Raw genomic sequence first — 23,057 nt, forward strand, 5'->3', positions numbered from 1 at the left:
GTTTTTCAGGCTGCCTGGACATGTTCCAGAAGCATTCTCTCCTGACGTTTCACCCACATCTATGGCAGGCATCCTCAGAGGTTGTGAGGTTTGTTGGAAACTAGGAAAATTGGGTTTATCTCTCTGTGGAATGATGTCCAAGATGGGAGAAAGAGCATTGGGTTTATATATCTGGACAGACCAAGGTCCAAGATGGATGGATGGTCTCCTTGAAGTGACTGGATTGACCTTGAAGGAGCTGGGGGTGGTGACCACCGACAGGGAGCTCTGGCATGGACTGGTCCATGAAGTCACAAAGAGTTGGAACAACTGAACAAATGAACAACAACATATCTGGACAGTTTTAAATGGTGTATTTAATCTATATAAATAAAAATGTAATTTTAGTTTGTGGGATTAACAGAACTCAAAAACTATTGGACAAATTGACACCAAATTTGGACACAATACCTCTATCAGACCAACAAGTGACCATCACTCATAAAAACACTGAAAAACACAACAGAAGAGGCCTAAAAAGCCAAAAAACAATACATTACAACACATGTGCAAAACCACATATATAAATGCAAACACACATATATACACATATACACAAATATACACAAATACTTATATACACAAATACTTAAGTAAGTACAAATATATATGCACACACATAAGCACACATATATACACACACAAAACATATAAGTACACATACTGGGCCACAGCAACGTGTGGCAGGGGATGGCTAGCATTGAGATAAATGTTTTTAACATTTAAGTATGCATAGATGTTTTATTGTTTTAATGACTGTTTTATTGCTCATGGATGTATTTTTTAATTTGATTTAGGTCTAATTGTAGTGTATAATTGTAATTGTTTGTACTGGCATTGAATTTTTTGCCATTACTTATGTGTAAACTGCTTTGAGTCCCCCTCCGGGTGAGAAAACTGGTATGCAAATACTGTAAATAAATAAAATAAATAATAAATATATGAATTCTTGTCCCGGCATTGAATGTTTGACGTATAGATGCTGTGCTTCGCCCTGAGTCCCCCTCGGGGTGAGAATGGCGGATTATAAATGTTTTAAATAAATAAATATCTGGACCTTCCAAAGATATATCAAACCAATTTTCCTAGTTTCCAGAAAACTTCACAAACTCTTGAGGATGCTTGCCATAGATGCAGGCGAAACGTCAGGAGAGAATGCTTCTAGAACATGGCCAGACAGCCTGAAAAACCCACAACAACCCAGTGATTCCGGCCATGAAAGCAATACAAGGCCCTGAAACTTGATGCCAGGCCCGGCCCAGGACCCCCTCCCCTTATTTCAGGCCCACTGACAAGCATCACAGGAAAAGTAAAGTGAGAGGGAAGCCCACCGCAGGCCGGTTCAGGGGAGATGAGAGCTGCAGTCCAGATGTTTCCAAACTGGGGGTGGGGGGGTGGGGGTGAGCAAAGGCAACAAACATTTCTGTGGCATGGCAATGACTAACAGGTGCTACTCTCCCCCCCCCCCCACCCCAACTTTCCTGCTGCCCTGGAAACTTGGACTTGATGGAGCCATGGCTTCAAATAACAGGGGAAGAGGTTGTATTTTGTACGGGAGAGGGCTTTTGGGTGCGTGTATGGTCCTTTGTGTGTAATACATCATGTGTTGGTGTTTCAATGTTATGGCAAATTCTTATATTTGAGTAGAAAGCTTAGACCAGGGCTCCTCAAACTTTGTAAACAGAAGGCCAGGTCACAGTCCCTCAAACTGTTGGAGGGCCGGATTATAATTTGAAAAAAAAAAACATGAATGAATTCCTATGCACACGCTGAACATATCTTATTTGTAGTGCAAAAACACTTAAAAGCAATACAATAATTAAAATGAAGAACTATTTTAACAAATAGTTAAAGGAGATTCCACCTGAACATGAGGAAGAACTTCCTGACTATGAGAGCTGTTCAGCAGTGGAACTCTCTGCCCCACAGTGTGGTGGAGGCTCCTTCTTTGGAGGCTTTTAAACAGGGGCTGGATGGTCATCTGTCGGGTGTGCTTTGAATGTGTCTTTCCTGCTTCTGACTGTGAGAGCCGTTCAGCAGTGGAACTCTCTGCCCCGGAGTGTGGTGGAGGCTCCTTCTTTGGAAGCTTTGAAACAGAGGCTGGATGGCCATCTGTCAGGTGTGCTTTGAATGTGTCTTTCCTGCTTCTGACTGTGAGAGCCGTTCAGCAGTGGAACTCTCTGCCCCGGAGTGTGGTGGAGGCTCCCTCTTTGGAGGCTTTTAAACAGAGGCTGGATGGCCATCTGTCGGGTGTGCTTTGAATGTGTCTTTCCTGCTTCTGACTGTGAGAGCCGTTCAGCAGTGGAACTCTCTGCCCTGGAGTGTGGTGGAGGCTCCTTCTTTGGAGGCTTTTAAACAGAGGCTGGATGGCCATCTGACGGGTGTGCTTTGAATGTGTCTTTCCTGCTTCTGGCTGTGAGAGCCGTTCAGCAGTGGAACTCTCTGCCCTGGAGTGTGGTGGAGGCTCCTTCTTTGGAGGCTTTGAAACAGAGGCTGGATGGCCATCTGTCAGGGGTGATTTGAATGCAATATTCCTGCTTCTTGGCAGAATGGGGTTGGACTGGATGGCCCAGGAGGTCTCTTCCAACTCTAGGATTCTATGAAATATAAACTTATTAGTATTTCAATGGCAAGTGTGGGCCTGCTTTTGGCTATTGGGATAGTTGTTGTTGTTGTTGTTGTTGTTGTTGTTGTGTGCTTTCAAGTCATTTCAGACTTAGGTTGACCCTGAGTAAGGGCCAGGTAAATTACCTTGGAGGGCCCCCAGGCCTTAGTTTGAGAACCCCTGACTTGGACTGAAAATAGTGGATCAACATGTAGAAATAGCAAGTCTATTTGTTTTAAGTGAAGCAACTGATCCTAATATGGACTCAGTGTCAGAATTAACTGGTTGACTGACTATATCTGCTGGGATTTGTTGTTTGTTATGTACCATATGTTGTCCTCCCAAACCTGCTCTATGCCTGAGAAACGTGGACTATCTATAGGCATCACATGCCTCCGAAAAAGCCTGCAAATCTCTTGAGAAGACATGCAGACAAATGTCAGCGTGCTGGAAGGAGAAGCAAAGACCACCAGCATTGAAGCGATGGTCCTCCGCCATCAACTCTGACCGGATGCCTGACCACCGTCTCCCAAAGCAGTTGCTCTCCTCCGAACTCAAGAACGGAAAGTTTGTTCTCAAGTTGAATTTAGTCATAAGTTGAAACAGGGACATTTTTGAGTGTAACTCCAGCCATATACAAAAGTCAACATTGACACCGTAATTCAACACGGCCTTAGCTCTGCAAATGCAGCTTTTTTTCTGAATGAAGCAGAGAGTGTTTGAGGACTGGGACATCCGTAGGGAGACCAAGGTGCTTGTTTATAAAAACTATTGTCCTCTCAACCCTGCTCTACGCCCACGAGACGTGGACTGTCTATAGACGTCACATGCAACTCCTGGAACGATTCCATCAGCGCTGCCTCTGTAAAATCCTGCAAATCTCTTCAGACTAGCGGACAAACATCAGCGTGCTGGAAGAAGCAAAGAGCACCCACATTGAAGTGATGGTCCTCCGCCATCAACTCCGCTGGACTGGCCACATTGTCCGGATGCCCGACCACCGTCTCCCAAAGCAGTTGCTCTATTCCGAACTCAAGAACGGAAAACGGAACATTGGAGGATAGGAAAAGAGATTGAAAGATGGGCTCAAAGCCAACCTTAAAAACTCTGGCATAGACACTGGCATGAATGGAGGGTGAAAGAGAGAAATGTGCCAAGAGGAAGGTGTGTCAAGCCAACCCCGACTGGAACTGTCTTCCACCTGGAAACCAATGCCCTCACTGCGGGAGAAGATGCAGGTCAAAAATAGGTCTCCACAGCCACCTACGGACCCACTGCCATGACATTACACTTGTAAGGGGTGATTTGAATGCAATATTCCTGCTTCTTGGCAGAATGGGGTTGGACTGGATGGCCCTTGAGGTCTCTTCCAGCTCTGGGATTCTATGAGGACAATCTTACTCAGACAATAAGTAAAGTATATAGGCTTTTAATTTTTTGTGTTGATGATATGTGACTTATATTAACTGTATTGTTTTTTGGGTTGTTGTAGGTTTTTCCGGGCTATATGGCCATGTTCTGGAGGCAATTTTTCTCCTGACGTTTCGCCTGCATCTATGGCAAGCATCCTCAGAGGTAGTGAGGTCTGTTGGAAGTAGGAAAAATGGGTTTATATATCTGTGGAATGACCAGGGTAATGTTTCAGCTGATCACCTTGATTTGCATTCAATGGCCTGGAAGCGCCTGTATTGTTTTTTGTTTATTGCTTTTTTGTTTATTGATGTGTTGTCGGGTTTGGCCCCCATGTAAGCCGCTCCGAGTCCCTTGGGGAGATGGTGGCGGGGTATAAATAAAGGTTATTATTATTATTATTATTATTATTATTATTATTTATATACCATAACTAAAATAAATTGTTGAAATTAAAAGAAAATAACAGGAAAGAAAAGATTCCACCTGAACACGAGGAAGAACTACCTGACTGTAAGAAGAGCGGTTCAACAGTGGAACTCCCCGCCTCGGGGTCGGGTGGAATCTCCTTCTCTAGAGGCTTTTGAACAGAGACTGACAGGGGTGCTTTGAATATGTTTTTCTAGGGTTGGACTAGATGGCCCTTCCATCTTTATGATGAACGAAAGCAGAGAGTGGAGAGGGCCCGGCCCCTAATCAACCTGTCCCAAAGCTGCTGCCCCCCCCCCCCACTCTCCCCTTTTCGTTCCAAAGAGACCCATCCCGAGAGCGGGGCCTCAATGAGGAGGAGCACTGGGCAGACTGGCAGTGGCAGCCATCACCACCATCCCTCCCTCTTTCCTTCCTTCGTTCCCTCCTTCCGTCGTCGTTGCCGTCCAGCCACCTGCCGGAGCCTGGAGGACAGCTGCTGCCCAAGCAAACAAAGGCCCAAGGCAAGAAAGAAAGGAAGGCGCCTGCCTCCATTGTCTCCGTGGAGCGAGCAGCTGGGGTGTTGTGTGGTTTCTGGGCTGTATGGCGGTGTCCTAGCAGCATTTTCTCCTTACGTTGCGCCTGCGAATGCAGGCGCAACGTCAGGAGAAAATGCTGCTAGGACACCGCCATACAGCCCAGAAACCATACACACTCCAGTGATTTGCAGGCACAACGTCAGGAGTAAATGTTGCTAGGATATGGCCATACAGCGCAGAAACTGCACAACACCCCAGGGATTTGCAGGCACAACGTCAGGAGTAAATGCTGCTAGGATATGGCCATGCAGCCCAGAAACCACACAACACTCCAGTGATTTGCAGGCACAACGTCAGGAGTAAATGCTGCTAGGACACCGCCATACAGCCCAGAAACCATACACACTCCAGTGATTTGCAGGCACAACGTCAGGAGTAAATGTTGCTAGGATATGGCCATACAGCGCAGAAACTGAACAACACCCCAGGGATTTGCAGGCACAACGTCAGGAGTAAATGCTGCTAGGATATGGCCATGCAGCCCAGAAACCACACAACACTCCAGTGATTTGCAGGCACAACGTCAGGAGAAAATGCTGCTAGGACACCGCCATACAGCCCAGAAACCATACACACTCCAGTGATTTGCAGGCACAACGTCAGGAGTAAATGTTGCTAGGATATGGCCATACAGCGCAGAAACTGCACAACACCCCAGGGATTTGCAGGCACAACGTCAGGAGTAAATGCTGCTAGGATATGGCCATGCAGCCCAGAAACCACACAACACTCCAGTGATTTGCAGGCACAACGTCAGGAGTAAATGCTGCTAGGACACCGCCATACAGCCCAGAAACCATACACACTCCAGTGATTTGCAGGCACAACGTCAGGAGTAAATGTTGCTAGGATATGGCCATACAGCGCAGAAACTGAACAACACCCCAGGGATTTGCAGGCACAACGTCAGGAGTAAATGCTGCTAGGATATGGCCATGCAGCCCAGAAACCACACAACACTCCAGAGATTTGCAGGCGCAACGTCAGGAGAAAATGCTGCTAGGACACCGCCATACAGCCCAGAAACCATACACACTCCAGTGATTTGCAGGCACAACGTCAGGAGTAAATGTTGCTAGGATATGGCCATACAGCGCAGAAACTGCACAACACCCCAGGGATTTGCAGGCACAACGTCAGGAGTAAATGCTGCTAGGATATGGCCATGCAGCCCAGAAACCACACAACACTCCAGTGATTTGCAGGCACAACGTCAGGAGTAAATGCTGCTAGGACACCGCCATACAGCCCAGAAACCATACACACTCCAGTGATTTGCAGGCACAACGTCAGGAGTAAATGTTGCTAGGATATGGCCATACAGCGCAGAAACTGAACAACACCCCAGGGATTTGCAGGCACAACGTCAGGAGTAAATGCTGCTAGGATATGGCCATGCAGCCCAGAAACCACACAACACTCCAGTGATTTGCAGGCACAACGTCAGGAGAAAATGCTGCTAGGACACCGCCATACAGCCCAGAAACCATACACACTCCAGTGATTTGCAGGCACAACGTCAGGAGTAAATGTTGCTAGGATATGGCCATACAGCGCAGAAACTGCACAACACCCCAGGGATTTGCAGGCACAACGTCAGGAGTAAATGCTGCTAGGACACAGCCATACAGCCCAGAAAACGCACAACACTCCAGTGATTTGCAGTCACAACGTCAGGAGTAAATGCTGCTAGGACACGGCCATACAGCCCAGAAAACGCACAACACTCCAGTGATTTGCAGGCACAACGTCAGGAGCAAATGCTGCTAGGACACAGCCATACAACCCAGAAACAACACAACACCCCAGTGATTTGCAGACACAACGTCAGGAGTAAATGCTGCTAGGACACGGCCATACAGCGCAGAAACCGCACAACACCCCAGTGATTTGCAGGCACAACGTCAGGAGTAAATGCTGCTAGGACACGGCCATACAGCCCAGAAACCGCACAACACTCCAGTGATTTGCAGGCACAACGTCAGGAGCAAATGCTGCTAGGACACAGCCATACAGCCCAGAAAACGCACAACACCCCAGTGATTTGCAGGCACAACGTCAGGAGTAAATGCTGCTAGGACACGGCCATACAGCCCAGAAACTGCATAACACTCCAGTGATTTGCAGGCACAACGTCAGCAGTAAATGCTGCTAGGACACGGTCATACAGCCCAGAAACCGCTGCTAGAACATGTCCATACAGCCCAGAAACCACACAACAACCCAGTGATTGTGGCCGTGAAAGCCTTTGAAAATACATTTCCTTGTCGTTTTGTGCATGGCTATCTCTCTCTCTCTCTCTCTCTCTCTCTCTCTGTCTCTGTCTCGCACACAAGCTTATCACGCTCTGCTGCTTTGGGCTCCGGGCACAGAAAAACGTCCCGAGAATTGATGACCTCTCCCTGGGAGATTTGGAGAGCAGAGCAAACAAACATTTTAACAGGCAGACTGCAATGAAAGAGAGACCGGAGAAGAGGGAAGGGAGACCCATACCAAGCAGGCTTCCTGCTCTCTGGGGGAAGACCCCCAAGGCCAAGTCACAGGCTCCTCCAAGGACATTGTTCTGCTGTCCTGCCCAAAGGTCATTCTCCTCTGGAGCAACGCTCTCCGCTCTGGAACAATGCTGGCCACTCCTTTGCGGTGCCCTGGGACACCCTTGGGGAGCAAACCGCTGACCAGGAGAGGCAAGGCTTGTTTGCAAACAGTGCAGGGAAGCCAGTATTCCCGGGATTTGGAGAATGAGGGAATCTGCCAAACCTGTCAATGCCTCAGCCTTGCAGCAAACCACCAAAAATTGCTGCGTTAGCACTGCTAAATCCAAACCAGGATCCCCAGCTGTTTGCGCTCCCCAAAAGCCAGGATGGTAACCCATTGTTATCGTTATGCAAGATGTGGGTCAAAACTCTAGAGCACAGAGACTACAAAATACTGGTTCTAAACCACTTTTGGGGAAGGCAATGGCAAACCACCCCAGTATCCTTGCCAAGAAAACTAAATGGACCAGTACAACCAGAGATATGTCGGTATGCCATTGGAAGATGGGACTTCCAGGTCGGAAGATGGCCAAAATGCGAAGACAATTATGCTGGGGAAGGTGGAAGGTAAAAGGAAGAGGGGCCGACCAAGGGCAAGATGGATGGATGGCATCCTTGAAGTGACTGGATTGACCTTGAAGGAGCTGAGGGTGGTGACGGCCGACAGGGAGCTCTGACGTGGGCTGGTCCATGAGGTCACGAAGAGTCGGAGACGACTGAACGAATGAACAACAACAAACCACTTTATTGGATGTGTTGCAATAGCAGATTCCCAGATTAGTTTAGTGTTTACACTTCATTTTATTATTCTGGTTATTTAATATTTAATGTTTATTTTGCTTGATATTGGTCTTTACTGTTCTAATGTAGCACAAATCCTACGTAAAATCATACTACGTATTTTTGACATTAATATTGAAATCAGACATATATACAGGAAGTGTTTACTTTGCTGTTTTCACATACAAACAGCAAAGGGAGTTCCCGGTGGCACAGCGGGTTAAACCGCTGAGCTGCTGAACTCGTTGACTAAAAGGTTGTAGGTTCAAATCTGGGGTGAGCTCCTGCTGTTAGGCCCAGCTTCTCACAACCTAGCAGTTTGAAAACTGCTAGGTTGCAAATGGGAGTAGATGAATAGGTACCACTTCTGCAAGAAGGTAAGGGCGCTCCAGGCAGTCATGCTGACCACATGACCTTGGAGGTGTCTATGGACAACGCTGGCTCTTTGGCTTAAAAATGGAGATGAGCATCATAGTCAGACATAACTGGACTTAATGTCAGTGGAAAACCTTTACCTTTACCTAGACATACATACCGTATTTACTCAAATCTTAACACTCACCTTTTGGGGCTAAATTACCTTGCCAAAATTAGAATGCGCATTAGATTTGCATAATATGATAATAATAAAAATAATAATAATAGGGAAGTGTTCAACTTGTGATTTTGTGATACGAAATCCAGCATATATATCTCACTTGCTGTGATATACTGTGTTTTGTGTCAGTAAAATAATAATAATAATAATAATAATAATAATAATAATAATAATAAGCCCACAGGTTGAGAACGGCTGCACAAGAGTATTGTATTTGAGCAACAGAGGCACCCAGAAATGGCTGCTCAGCCCAAACTGGCCGCTATGCCGTAACTGCAGGCTGCCACGTCCGATATAAAGTGCCGCTTTCCTTCTCTGGAGGGATTAGGCCAAGCTGGGCTGCTCCTCCGCAGGAATGTGCCAGGGCAGGTTAAGCATCAGCTAAGCGCACGGAAGGAAGGAAGGCAGGACTCTGCTGCGTCTCAGCCTGGAACGCTCCCAGTCACTTTTTCCAGGGACGAGAGTCACCGTCTGAGCTCTCTGCCCTTGGAAGATGCCCTCAGCTCTGCCCCACAAGGGAACGGGTTTGTGCTGGCAACTCTGGACTGTTTTCCCTGGATAGTATTCCCCCAAAAAGATTCAGGGCACCACTGCGTGGCAGGGAGAAGCTGGGATGAAGACCCCCAAAGCCCCCCCTTTTTTCTTTCTTGCAATGTAAGAACTGACCAGCCATGGTTTCCTGAAGATGCATCATCTGTGGCCCCACTCTTCTGACCCTGATCCTGGCCCCACCCCAAAGCCTGGAAGCCTCAGGTCTCCTCTCTTCTCCCAAAGGACAAAGCAACCCACAGCAGTGACCGGCTTCCCAGGAAAGACAATGCAGGAACCGCACATGCTTATCTTGGGAGTGGGCCTTGCTTGACATAACGGGGGCCTGGCTTCTGAGGCAATGCAAATGTGGGGCACTTATCAGGGGGAAATAAGGCTGGGACAGCTGTAGCAAAAAGGGCAGGACATGCTTTGCTGCAGGAGGGAATGCCTTGCCACATGTTTTGGGGTCTAAATAGTCTGGAGAACATGAATAATCCCCCCGAGGAGCGTCTTAAAGAGTTGGGTATGTTTAGCCTGCAGAAGACAAGGTTGAGGAGACACAAGAGCTATGCTTACATATAAGGAAGAGGCATCTGTTGCCCTGGAGACTAGGATTCAATGGAGCCATGGGTTCAGATTAAGAAAGGGGATTCCAGTGAACATTAGGAAGACCTTCCTGGCTGTAAGAAGAGCTGTTCAGCAGTGGAACTCTCTGCATCAGAGTCTGGTGGACGCTCCTTCTTGGGAGGCTTTTAAACAGAGGCTGGATGGCCATCTGTTGGGGGTGCTTTGCTGGTGCATTTCCTGCATAATGGCAGGAGGTTGGATTAGATGGCCCATGCAGTCTCTTCCAGCTCTATCATTCTAATGTGAAGAGCATGAGGGCATACCAGTTCAATAGATAACTTGAGCAATGATTGATTTGCCCCAAGGAACTGGGAAATCATTATTTCCATTCAATGTTTGATGTTTTCTTATGTCTATTATAACAGGCTGTGTTTTTTTATTTATTTTTAGTTGTTAAGTCATAATTTGTATTTATAATTTGTGTTTATATGTTTATTTTGTTAGTATTCATTTATTTATTTGCCGCATTTGTGTACCGCCTTTCTCAGCCAGAGACGACTCAAGGCGGTTCAGTCGGCAGCGATTCGATGCCATAAGAAATATCAAAATACAGTTAAAACAATTATAAAAACAATTCAACATTTAAAATGTAATACAAAAAGCAAATATTTCTGTTACAGCGTGGATGTATTGTTGTTGTATTCGGGCATTGAATGTTTGCCTCTTATGTTTGGAATCCGCCCTGAGTCCCTTCGGGGAGACAGAGAGCGGAATATAAATAAAGTTTTATCATTGGTTGCGCATGAGGGCCTCCCGTGGGGATGAGGTCAAGCCACCTACGCAGTGCCCAAAAGGAAAGGGCACATGAGTGAGTATAATGGCCAGGACACACAGATAGCCTTGCCGCATGATGCAGGCGCTTACCCTACAAGAAGCACTGCCTGAACATCAAGCAAAAAGTGGGTGCTAGAAACAATATCATACGAAAGCAGACCGGCACAACCTGGGGATCACAACCAGACACAGTGAAGACATCTGCCCTTGCGCTGTGCTACTCTGCTGCTGAGTATGCACGCCCAGTGCGGAACACATCTCACCACACTAAAACAGTGGGTGTGGCTCTTAATGAGACATGCCTCATTATCACGGGGTGTCTGCGCCCCACACCACTGGAGAAATCACGCTGCTTAGCCGGTATTGCACCACCTGACATCCGCCGGGAAGTAGCAGCCAATAGTGAAAGGACCAAGGCAGAGACCTCTCAAGCTCATCCCCTGTTTGGGTTTCAGCCAGCACGTCAAAGACTTAAATCAAGAAATAGTTTTCTAAGATCTGCAGAGACACTCGCTGGAACACCCCAGCAAGCGAGAGTCCAAAAGTGGCAGGCTCAAACCCAGAACCTCAGCTGATACCAAATGAGAGACTCCCCCCTGGGCACACAGAAAACTGGGCGACTTGGAAGGCACTGAACAGACTGCGCTCTGGCCCCACGAGATGCAGAGCCAACCTCAAGAAATGGGGCCACAAAGTGGAATCCTCGACATGCGAGTGTGGAGGAGAAGAGCAAACCACTGACCACCTGCTGCAATGCAACCTGAGCCCTGCCACATGCACCATGGAGGACCTTCTTGCGGCAACACCAGAGGCACTCCGAGGGGCCAGAGACTGCTCAAAGAACATTTAATCAACTACCAAACTTGCAAATTCTGTGTTTTGTGTGTTTGTTTGTTTGTTTTGTTCTGTTAGAAATGTAATACAATTGACTCGTTGCCCTGACACGCCAAATAAATAAATTTACTGAATTTGTTTCCCCAGCCATAGATTTTAAATGCTTGTTGTTGTTACTGTTTATTGTTTACTTTTGCTTATGAGATTTATTTTAACTGTTTCTTATTGCTTTTACTGTCGATGTACTTTGGGCTCGGCCTCATGTAAGCTGCACCGAGTCCCTTGGGGAGATGGTAGCGGGGTATACATAAAGTTTTATTATTATATTATTATTATTTGTATACCACCCCTCTCAGCCTTCTGACAACTCGTGGCGGTTTACAAGGCAAAATTCAATGCCACAAAAACACAAGTACAATATAAAAACGATAATATCCATAAAATCATAACAATAAGAGCAGAAGAGGAGACACTCCTAATGGCTCTTCCTTATTGTGATGACTAAAAGTGCCGTGTCCCAAGGGAGTGGACCAGAGCCTGGCTGGGATGTGTATGTGTCCAGAGGAGAGCGACTAAAATGATCAAGGGTCTGGAGAACAAGCCCTATGAGGAGCGGCTTAAGGAGCTGGGCATGTTTAGCCTGAAGAAGAGAAGGCTGAGAGGGGATATGATAGCCATGTATCAATATGTGAGAGGAAGCCACAGGGAGGAGGGAGCAGATCAAGGGTCTGGAGAACAAGCCCTATGAGGAGCGGCTTAAGGAGCTGGGCATGTTTAGCCTGAAGAAGAGAAGGCTGAGAGGAGATATGATAGCCATGTATAAATCTGTGAGAGGAAGCCACAGGGAGGAGGAGGGAGCAAGCTTGTTTTCTGCTTCCCTGGAGACTAGGATGCAATGGAACCATGGCTTCAAACTACAAGAGAGGAGATTCCACCTGAACATGAGGAAGAACTTCCTGTGAGAGCTGTTCAGCAATGGAACTCTCTGCCCCAGGGGGAGTGTGGTGGAGGCTCCTTCTTTGGAAGCTTTTAAGCAGAGGCTGGGTGGCCATCTGTCGGGGGTGATTTGAATGCAATATTCCTGCTTCTTGGCAGAATGGGGTTGGACTGGATGGCCCAGGAGGTCTCTTCCAACTCTTTGATTCTAGGATTCTATGAGGCTGGATGGCCATCTGTCAGGGGTGCTTTGAATGCGATGTTCCTGCTTCTTGGCAGAATGGGGTTGGACTGGATGGCCCAGGAGGTCTCTTCCAACTCTTTGATTCTATGATTCTATGAAAAATGATAATATTCATAAAATCATAACAATAAGAGCAGAAGAGGAGACACTCCTAATGGCTCTTCCTTATTGTGATGACTAAAAGTGCCATGTCCCAAGGGAGTGGACCAGAGCCTGGCTGGGATATGTATGTGCGGACGCACGGAAGGCCATCGGCCTCTCACTCGTGGGATTGGCCGGCAGTGTGAGAAACAGGATGCTGGCTGAGATGGGCCTCGTCCATCTCCCAGGCGTTTGGAGGCAGGGACACAGCAGGGGGTCCAGAGCCAGAGGGCAGTGGCCAAGAGCAGGGCCCAAGGAAAAGAGGTTCTAGTAGCCATCCAAGGGGGAGTAATGCCCTAACGCAGCCTCATTGGCTTGCCCTGGGCCCCTTCTGGCCTCAGAAGCTCCAGATAGCATCATCCCTGCCAAGGGAGTCGTAGATCAGCAGATAATGATGGGAGGCATTCTCAGTGGCCCCAAAGAGAGGAAGGAAGCAGAGAAGTTGGCCATCTGCGCAGTGTTATCTACACTCCCCCCACCTTCCCCAGTTCAGTTTGCAGAACTACTCAAGACGGCAAGGAGCGCATGCAAAGCAGCACAGGAAGGGAGGCTGCAAAGCATCTCTCTCTCTCTCTCTCTCACGCACACAAACCCAGAGATATTAGGCAAGCCCCCACCCTGGGAGTCTTTAGAAGGAGCCTCAAAACGTGGCTCTTCCAGTGTGCCTTCAATGATTGACTGTGCAATAATCCCTGGCCGAACTCTGCATAAAAATGCCCTCAGGAACACTTTAATTTCCGGTTTGTGCAATTAAATCTTACCTTATCCCCCGGATCCCCTGTCCTGATACATTACATTGCCCTACCTCCCAGTGTTTTCAAATTTTTAATCTTTGCAATTGGCCCTGACCACTTTGATTATTTTCAGTGTATAATGTTCTGATTTTATATTGTTGCGCTGTTTATTTATATTGGTTTTCGTATCTTATGTTATTTTCTTTTCTTATTTTTTGTTGTGTTCTTGTGTTATATTGTTTTACTGTTTTGATCAGGAGTATCCTGTTGTGACACGACAAAAAAAAAACTGTTTTGATGGGCGAGGACTCATGTAAGCCACTTGAGTCCCCTTAGGGAGATGGTGGCGGGGTATAAATAAAGTATTATTATTATTATTATTATTATTATTATTTACCTGTCTGAACTCATCTCTTCCTATGAACCATCTAGGTGTTTAAGATCGTCTGGAGAGGCCCTGCTCTCAGTCCCGCTTTCTTTGCAGATCCGATTGGTGGGAACAAGAGACAGGGTCTTCTCAGCGGTGGCCCCCCAGCTATGGAACGCCCTGCCTAGGGACATTAGATTGGTCCCGCCGTCTTTGCAGATCTGATTGGTGGGAACGAGAGACAGGGTCTTCTCAGCGGTGGCCCCCCGGATATGGAACGCCCTGCCTAGGGACATTAGATTGGTCCCGCCTTCTTTGCAGATCCAATTGGTGGGAACGAGAGACAGGGTCTTCTCAGCGGTGGCCCCCCGGATATGGAACGCCCTGCCTAGGGACATTAGATTGGTCCCGCCGTCTTTGCAGATCTGATTGGTGGGAACGAGAGACAGGGTCTTCTCAGCGGTGGCCCCCCGGATATGGAACGCCCTGCCTAGGGACATTAGATCAGCCCCCTCCCTCCTGACATTTCGAAAGGCATTTGCAGACGCAGTATAACTGATTGATTGAGACTCATGGGACAGGACGATGCGATGGAAAATGATTTTAATGATGGGATGCTGAGAACTGTATTTTATGATTTTAATTGTTTATTGGTATTCTTTTTATACGGTTTATACTATATGTAATTGTTTTTGACTGTATTTTATCTTGTGGGGCATTGATTGCCAAATGTAAACTGCCTTGAGTTGCCTCCGGGCTGAGAGGGGTGGAATACAATAATAGTAAATAATAAATAAATTATTATTATTATTATTATTATTAATATTACCTAGTCATACCCAGCATTTTTTTAAAAAAATTATTACATTTGGCCCTGCCATAGGTTGAGTCGCCTGAGGGCTGAGAAAAGCGGTATATAAATAAAGTAAATAAATAAATAAAATAATTTTTAATGCGTCGTGGTGTTATTGTTACTGTTTATTGCTTTGTTTATGAGTTTATTTATTGTCTGCATTGCTGTTGTTGTTTTTACTGATGTACTTGGGCTCAGCCTCTTGTAAGCTGCACCGAGCACTTCGGGAGATGGTAGCGGGGTATAAATAAAGGATTATTATTATTATTATTATTATTATTATTAACCTGTCTGAACTAATCTCTTCCTATGAACCATCTAGATCAGTGGTTCTCAACCTGGGGTCCCCAGATGTTATTGGCCTTCAACTCCCAGAAATCCTAACAGCTGGTAAACTGGCTGGGATTTCTGGGAGTTGTAGGCCAAAAACACCTGGGGACTCCAGGTTGAGAACCACTGATCTAGGTGTTTAAGATCGTCTGGAGAGGCCCTGCTCTCAGTCCCACCCTCTTTACAGATCCGATTGGTGGCAATGAGAGACAGGGCCTCCTCAGCGGTGGCCCCCCAGCTATGGAACGCCCACGACCAGAGGCAAGCGCTGCCACCCCCAAAGAGGCCAGGCCCTGATTTCGTCGGAAAGGAAACCACCAGAAGAGCAGAATCTGAGAATCCAGGAAGGGCTTGGCTCTAGCTTTTGCAAATGTCAGGGGAAGAGAGAGATTTCCTAGAGACACCCCTTTCCTCCATCAGAAAGAGGCAGCCTAGAAGGGAACCTCCCTGGCCCCCCAAGCACAGGAACGTGAGCGTGGGCCTGCCAGATGGCCTTGCGTGGGAGCCCGTGGGAGGGGGGGAGGAAGGGACTCGACACCTACACACATTTCTACTCATTCTGACAAGCCGGCCAACGCTCGGCACCCCCTGTACATCTGCGCCGCCACCACGTCGTTGTCGTGGTTGCTCTGGATTCCTGGTTATTTTGGGCCCGGAGCCAGTGCGTTCCTGTTGCCAAGGAGCCGGGTTCCTTGGGAACTCGAGCGTGGGGCCGGATCCGGATCAACCACAGTCAAGGAGGATGGAAATAGGAAGGAAATAGGAATGCTTAAACAGAATAATAAGATTATATGTTAAAGAGAGTGTTGAATAATATGTAACTGCTATACACAAATCTATAACAAATGTAATAACTATGATAAAACATTAAAAATATTTTTTTAAAAAGGAAATAGGAAGCGACCTTGGCGGGTCGTGGTCCCATTCGGCCAAAGCCGGGCATAACAATGGAGCAAAGGCTGTCCTAAAAAGTCTGCTCTTTTGGAGAGGTCTTCCTTGCTGGGACTGGAAACCCAAAGAGGAAGAGGAGGAGGAAGAGGAGGAGGGTGGCTGCCTCTCTCTTTCTCCGAAGTAGCAGTGGAGGCAGCAGCTGCCAGCGTTCCTCAACGGCAAGCCTTTCGCTTTTGTCATGGAAACAACGCCACACCTCATTCCTCCCTCAGCAAGGCTGTGCAAGAGGAGGAGGAGGAAGAAGAAGCGGACCCAGCAGCCGTGTCTGTCGGGGAAGCCTGGCCCTTCCACCCAGCCTAGTCACGGACAACCATCACAACCACGCAAAACCCCACTCTTGGGGTCCCTGGGCCCTGCTGTATCTCCTTGAGAAACCTCTCCATTCATTTCACCTATTTATTTGGTTTATAAGCTGCCTTTATTGATTTATTTATTTACGACATTTCTATGCCGCCCTTCTCACCCCAAAGGGGACTCAGAGTGGCTTACAAGATTATTATTCTTGGTTCCGCCTTCAACACAAGTACGTCTGGCAGGGACAAGAGACAGGGCCTTTTCAGTGGTGGCCCCATGCTGTGCTACGAACCTTATAGAATCATAGTGTCATAGAATCAAAGAGTTGGAACAGACCTCCTGGGCCATCATCCAGTCCAACCCCATTCTGCCAAGAAGCAGGAATATTGCATTCAAAGCACCCCTGACAGATGGCCATCCAGCCTCTGTTTCAAAGCTTCCAAAGAAGGAGCCTCCACCACACTCCCTCCGGGGCAGGGAGTTCCACTGCTGAACGGCTCTCACAGTCAGGAAGTTCTTCCTGACTGTGTAATATTAGTAATATTACATGCAATATAAATATATAATAATAATATATTATTATGTTGTATTACATTATAATATTATAAATATTATATGTATATACAATATATTATACAGGGTTAGTCAAAATGCATAGGCCAATAAGCCATTCAATTGAATGGCTTATTGGCCTATGCATTTTGACTAACCCTGTATTATAAACATAGCACAGGAGACAAGGTGGAACGGTCTTCTGCCCCCCCACCCCCCTCTTCACTCTGGCCCAGCAGTGGGCCTCCAAGGCGGATGGGGCCAAGGTGGCCACGTTCTGGGCTCAATAAGGGTCGCACGAAGGCTCTGTGGTGCAAGAGACCACATGGGCCATCTAGTCCAACTGCCTGCCATGCAGGAAAGGTCACATCTGGGCTGCAAGTCACCAGGCCCTTCTATAGAGAGTGTCCTAACCTACTGCATCAGTGTGTGGCTTGGTAACTGCACTGTGGCAGACAGAAAGGAGTTCCAAAGGGGTCACCACAATCATTGACTACCTTCTTTCTCCCCTCTTTGCAAGAACTTTACAAGGCCCACGGCCTTAAGAAAGCTCAGAGCAATCTTGGGGATCCATCTCATTCGGCAGATGGTACAGGGTGAAAAGGCAAGGACAAACAGACTGAGAGATAGCTTTTCTCCCAGAGCTGTGGCTATGGTTAACTCCATGGTTCGATGTGGCATTTGGGGGCTCGGTGGTGGGAGTGTGGAAGGGTGGGTGAGTTGTTTTTGTGATCTTTGGTGGGAAAAGCATTTAATTTCGTTGTACAATTTATTTGTGACATTTCTATGCTGCCCTTCTCACCCTGAAGGGGACTCAGAGCGGCTTACAATATATATTTTTATACAATATATTATATTATTAGCATAGTACAATATCAGTATTATATATTACTATATTGCACTATACCATTATATTGTAATACTATTAGTTATATATATATATATATATATATATACACACACACACACACACACATATATAAATTATACAATGAAGTTATTCTATTCTATTCACTAACCATATAATTCCAAACCATACCATTATGGCAGTGTGTCTTCAAGTCACCTCTCACCTTATGATGACCCCTTTGTTAGATGACGCATGGGCCAACTTCAGCCCTCCCTTCAGGTGTTTTGGACTGTTAGGAATTGTGGGAGTTGGAATCAAAAACACCTGGAGGGAGGGCCAAAGCTGGCCCATGCCTGCACGTCTATTCAAATTACAGAATGCACAACAACACTGTGAAAGCCTTTTCTGCACAAATCCCACAACACACCAATGGATGGGTGGCTTTGGTCGAGGGAATTAAGACGCATGCTTATGGAGGTGAAGCAAGGCCACCAATGGCCAGGTTTAAGCATGAATTTTAAACTTGTGTCCTTTGCTTAATTTCTGCTCTGTGTATTTAATAAGTCTTTTACAGAAATACGTTTTAATATGTATATTTTATAGAAATATTCATTTTATAGAATTTTGTGTTGTAATTATTCTGTAACCTGCCTCGAGCCACAAAGAGAGGCAGGTAAGAATATTATTATTATTATTATTATTATTGTATTGTCAAAGGCTTTCATGGCCGAAATCACTGGGTTTGTTGTAGGTTTTTCGGGCTGTATGGCCATGGTCTAGAGGCATTCTCTCCTGACGTTTCGCCTGCATCTATGGCAAGCATCCTCAGAGGTAGTGAGGCCTCTAGACCATGGCCATCCAGCCCGAAAAAACCTACAACAACCCATTATTATTATTATTATTACCCCACTTTATCTCTCCTGCAGGAGAGGAGTGGCTTCAGCATCAGCATACAATAACTATAAATATATACATAATTATTATTATATCAAGTGCAGTTGGTGGGAACGAGAGAGGGGGCCTTCTCCGTGATGGCTCCCGGTCTCTGGAACTCCCTCCCAAAAGAACAGAAAACTGGCCCTTCCCTCCTCTCCTTTAAGAAGCTGTTAAAAACCTACCTATGTACTCAAGTGTACTAAGAGGAGGAGGATTTCCACTTTATTAACTCTGACTCAGCTAATAGAGACATATTTCAGCCTGGGCGGCTTGCCACAAATTCTATTATAAGTTTTAAATGTCTTAATTACTTATTATTGTTAGAGTCATTAGAGAAATGTGTCCCAACTGCTCTATTTGCATATTTAATTTTTTTCACTTGTTATTTTTTATAAGTATACTTTGATGTTGTTTATTGGATTGTCAATTATTTGATGTGTTTTGTATTTTTTTTTCTCCATTGGCACTGAATATTTGTTGTTAACCGCCCTGAATATTTGTGTTGTTAACCGCCCTTTTGGGTGATAGGGAGGGATAGAAATAAAGTATTATTATTATTGTGAAGGAAGCCTCCCACGGGATGGTAAAACATCAAAACATCCAGGCAGCATCCTCTTGCAGACAGCCAATTCTCTCACACCAGAAGTGAACTTGCAGTTTCTCAAGTCGCTCCTGACACAAAAAAATATTATTACTATTCATTTATTTCTACACTATCTCTCCCGCAGGAGACTCAAAGTGGCTTGACATGAAAGCATCAGCATACAATTATTATTACGTTCCCTCTGATCATCTGGAGAGGCCCTGCTCACGATCCCATCTGCGTCACAGGCGCGCTTGGTGGGGATGAGGGACAGGGCCTTCTCTGTGGTGGCCCCCCGACTCTGGAACTCTCTCCCCAAGGACATCACACAGGCCCCAACGTTGGCTGTCTTTAGGAAGCGCCTGAAGACCTGGCTGTTCCAGTGTGCCTTTCCAGAATAGGAAACTCCTGGTTTCAAGTCCCAATTGCACTTTGCTAGAGACTCAGGATTGTCCGCACATTGCACCTACCTCCAAACACCTCTACATATTACCTGTCAAGTTCAGCATTTTAAATTTTGTCCATTACATTTGGTTTTAATTGTATCACGGTGTCATTGTATTACTGTTTTATTGTTTTGCTTGATGTTTTATTATTTGCTTATGACTTTATTGTGTATTGTATGTTGTTGATTGTTGGCAGCCTTGGCCTTTGTAAGCCGCATTGAGTCCTACGGGAGGTTTTGCGGGGTATAAATAAAGTTAATAATCATCATCATCATCATAGAATCAAAGAGTTGGGAAAGACCTCCTGGGCCATCCAGTCCAATCCCATTCTGGCAAGAAGCAGGAATATTGCATTCAAATCACCCCTGACAGATGGCCATCCAGCCTCTGTTTAAAAGCTTCCAAAGAAGGAGCCTCCACCACACTCCGGGGAAGAGAATTCCACTGCTGAACGGCTCTCACAGTCAGGAAGTTCTTCCTCATGTTCAGGTGGAATCTCCTCTCTAGTAGTTTGAAGCTATTGTCTCATTGCGTCCTAGTCTCCAGGGAAGCAGAAAACAAGCTTGCTCCCTCCTCCTTCCTGTGGCTTCCTCTCACATATTTATACATGGCTATCATATCTCCTCTCAGCCTTCTCTTCTTCAGGCTAAACATGCCCAGCTCCTTAAGCCGCTCCTCATAGGGCTTGTTCTCCAAAAATAAATAATATTTATTTATACCCTGCGTTATCTCTCCCGGCTGAAACTCAAAGCTAGACTTAACATCAAAACATCAGCATACAACTTAAATTATTATATATTATTGTATTATATTATTATTATATTTATTTCAAATATTGTATTATATTATTATTATATTTATTTCAAAGTTAAAAACCACAGTAGTAATAACAGGAGGGCCAAAGGTTTCCTTTCTAGGAATAGAACCAGGAACATCTACACTGGAGAATTAATGTGGGTTGGTTCCACTTTGATACCATGGGGACCCTGGGGGTTGGAGTATTATATTATTATATTTATTTCAAATATGCAAAGTGTTGATTGCTGTTTTTATATGTACATGTACTCTATGTAGGCATCGAATTGTGCCTTTTTTGTAAGCCGCCCCGAGTCCCCCCTTGGGGGTTGAGAAGGGCGGGGTAAAAGCAACTGAAATAAAATCATAAAATAAATAATAAAAACCAGAGTAGTAGTAACAGGAGGGCCAAAGGTTTCCTTTCTAGGGATAAAACTGGGAGCGTCTACACTAGAGAATTAATGCGGGTTGGTTCCACTTTGGGACCCTGGGGGGTTGGAGTTTGGGGAGCCCCCTTTTGGGCTTAGGAGAGAAAGGCCTCGTGTGACTTAACACACACACATCTTAACACATCTTAGCACATCTTAACACCTCTCAACAGAACATTTTCCCAGGCTCAGCCAGGCCTTCAAATGCTAATGAAGGCGATCAGTTGAAACATTCACACCTAGCTCCAGCAGACAAAAGTCCTTTGCCCCACCCCAGCCATTCCACAGATATATAAACCCATTTTTCCTAATTCCAACAGACCTCACTACCTCGGAGGATGCTTGCCATAGATGCAGGCGAAACGTCAGGAGAAATGCTTCTAGAACATGGCCATGTAGCCCGGAAAAACCTACAAGAACCTATTATTATTATACTTATTTCAAATATGCAAAGCGAAAAACCAGAGTAGTAGTAACAGGAGGGCAAAGGTTTCCTTTCTAGGAATAGAACCTGGAGCATCTACACTGGAGAATTAATGCGAGTTGGTTCCACTTTGGGACCCTGGGGGATTGGAGTTTGGGGAGCCTCCTTTTGGGCTTAGGAAAGAAAGGCCTCGTGTGACTGTCCCTTTAAGAGGGTGAAGGCGGGGCCTAAAGCCAAACCCGGAAGTGCTGGGCTGCGGTGGGCGGAGCCAAGCTCAAGGCACGCAAGGCGAGGTTGCTAAGCAACGGGCTAGGGCCTGAGGAGAAAGAGGGCGCGTGGGGGCGTGGCCTAGATGGAAAGGGGCGTGGCCTGGAGGGAAGGGGGCGTGGCGACGCGTCCGGCTCACCCGCCTGCGTGGTGTCGCTGAGGTCCCAGCGCCGGGCCGCTCCTCCGGGGAAGTGCCTGAGGCGGCGCCCGGCCAGGCTGAGCTTTCCCGAGGCGGCCGCTTCCTCCAAGGCGCGTTCGGGGCCCGAGGTCGGGGAGGGCGGGGGCAGCGCCTCGGCCCCGCCCTCTCCCGCCGCCATCGAGCCTTCCTTCCTCTTCGGCAGCCGCGAGCCGAATGAGCGCTCCCAGGCAGAGCCAGCCAGACCCCAGCCAGAGCGGGCGGGGCTTATCCGCCGCCTCGACCAATCAGAGCCAGGCCACGCGAGTCACCACCAATCACCGGTAGCCTCTCCTCGTTGACAGCCAATCGTGTCCGCCCGTCCCTTTTTCCCTCTTAGCCAATCGTGGCTTCCTTCAAAACTTCCCGTCCAATCGGTGTAATTAAAACTCTGAACCAATCGCCACGCAGGAACTCGGGAACCGGCCCTATCAGAGCTCGCAAGACTTTGACTGATCGTTCTTCCACCAATCAACCAGAAAGTGCCCGCCTTCCAGCTTCTATGGCGGCAACGGTTGAAAAGAAGGAACGCGGGCGAGGAGGAAGCAGGTGGGCCAAAAATATGATTGGCAGGTCATCCCGGCCAATTAATAGAGCCCCTCATTCTGGGACTTTATGTTGAGTGAGTGGGAAACATCGCAAGGGCCAATCAGAGTTCGAGTTACCTCAGGAGCCACTGAGGCAGGCTTTGAATTACAATGAGAGGAACCAATCATCAATGAGAAGTGGCTAATGGGCGGGTTTTATATTGAGTGAGTGGGAAACACCGCAAGGGCCAATCAGATATCGAGTTACCTCAGGAGCTACTAAGGCAGGCTTTGAATGACAAAGAGAGGAACCAATCATCAATGAGAAGTGGCTGATGGGGCGTGATTGACGGTTCGCTCTGCCAATAGCGAGGCAACTTGGTGTGAAGAAGGGGCGGGGAGGACAAAGAAGATTCAGAAGGAAAAGCCTCAGAGATCTTTAAGCAGAGGCCTGATGGTCATCTGTCCAGAGGGGTTGGGTGGAG

The 23,057-nt window shown here is 46.8% G+C and overlaps 1 protein-coding gene across 4 annotated transcripts in view; it reads right to left on the reverse strand.

The window, feature by feature from the left end:
• The window catches only part of LRCH4 (leucine rich repeats and calponin homology domain containing 4), a 65,571-nt gene extending 43,356 nt beyond the window's left edge, over window positions 1–22,215 (reverse strand). For all 4 annotated transcript variants that reach the window (XM_060779795.2, XM_067469646.1, XM_060779793.2 and 1 more), the window contains exon 1: window positions 22,010–22,215. In XM_060779795.2, the coding sequence (XP_060635778.2) occupies window positions 22,010–22,187 (178 nt within the window). In that variant the 5' untranslated portion in view covers window positions 22,188–22,215. The remainder of the gene's footprint in view (window positions 1–22,009) is intronic.
• Between the last annotated feature and the right edge of the window lie 842 nt (window positions 22,216–23,057).

The sequence above is a fragment of the Anolis sagrei genome, chromosome 6, assembly GCF_037176765.1.
Source record: "Anolis sagrei isolate rAnoSag1 chromosome 6, rAnoSag1.mat, whole genome shotgun sequence".
NCBI lineage: Eukaryota > Metazoa > Chordata > Lepidosauria > Squamata > Dactyloidae > Anolis > Anolis sagrei.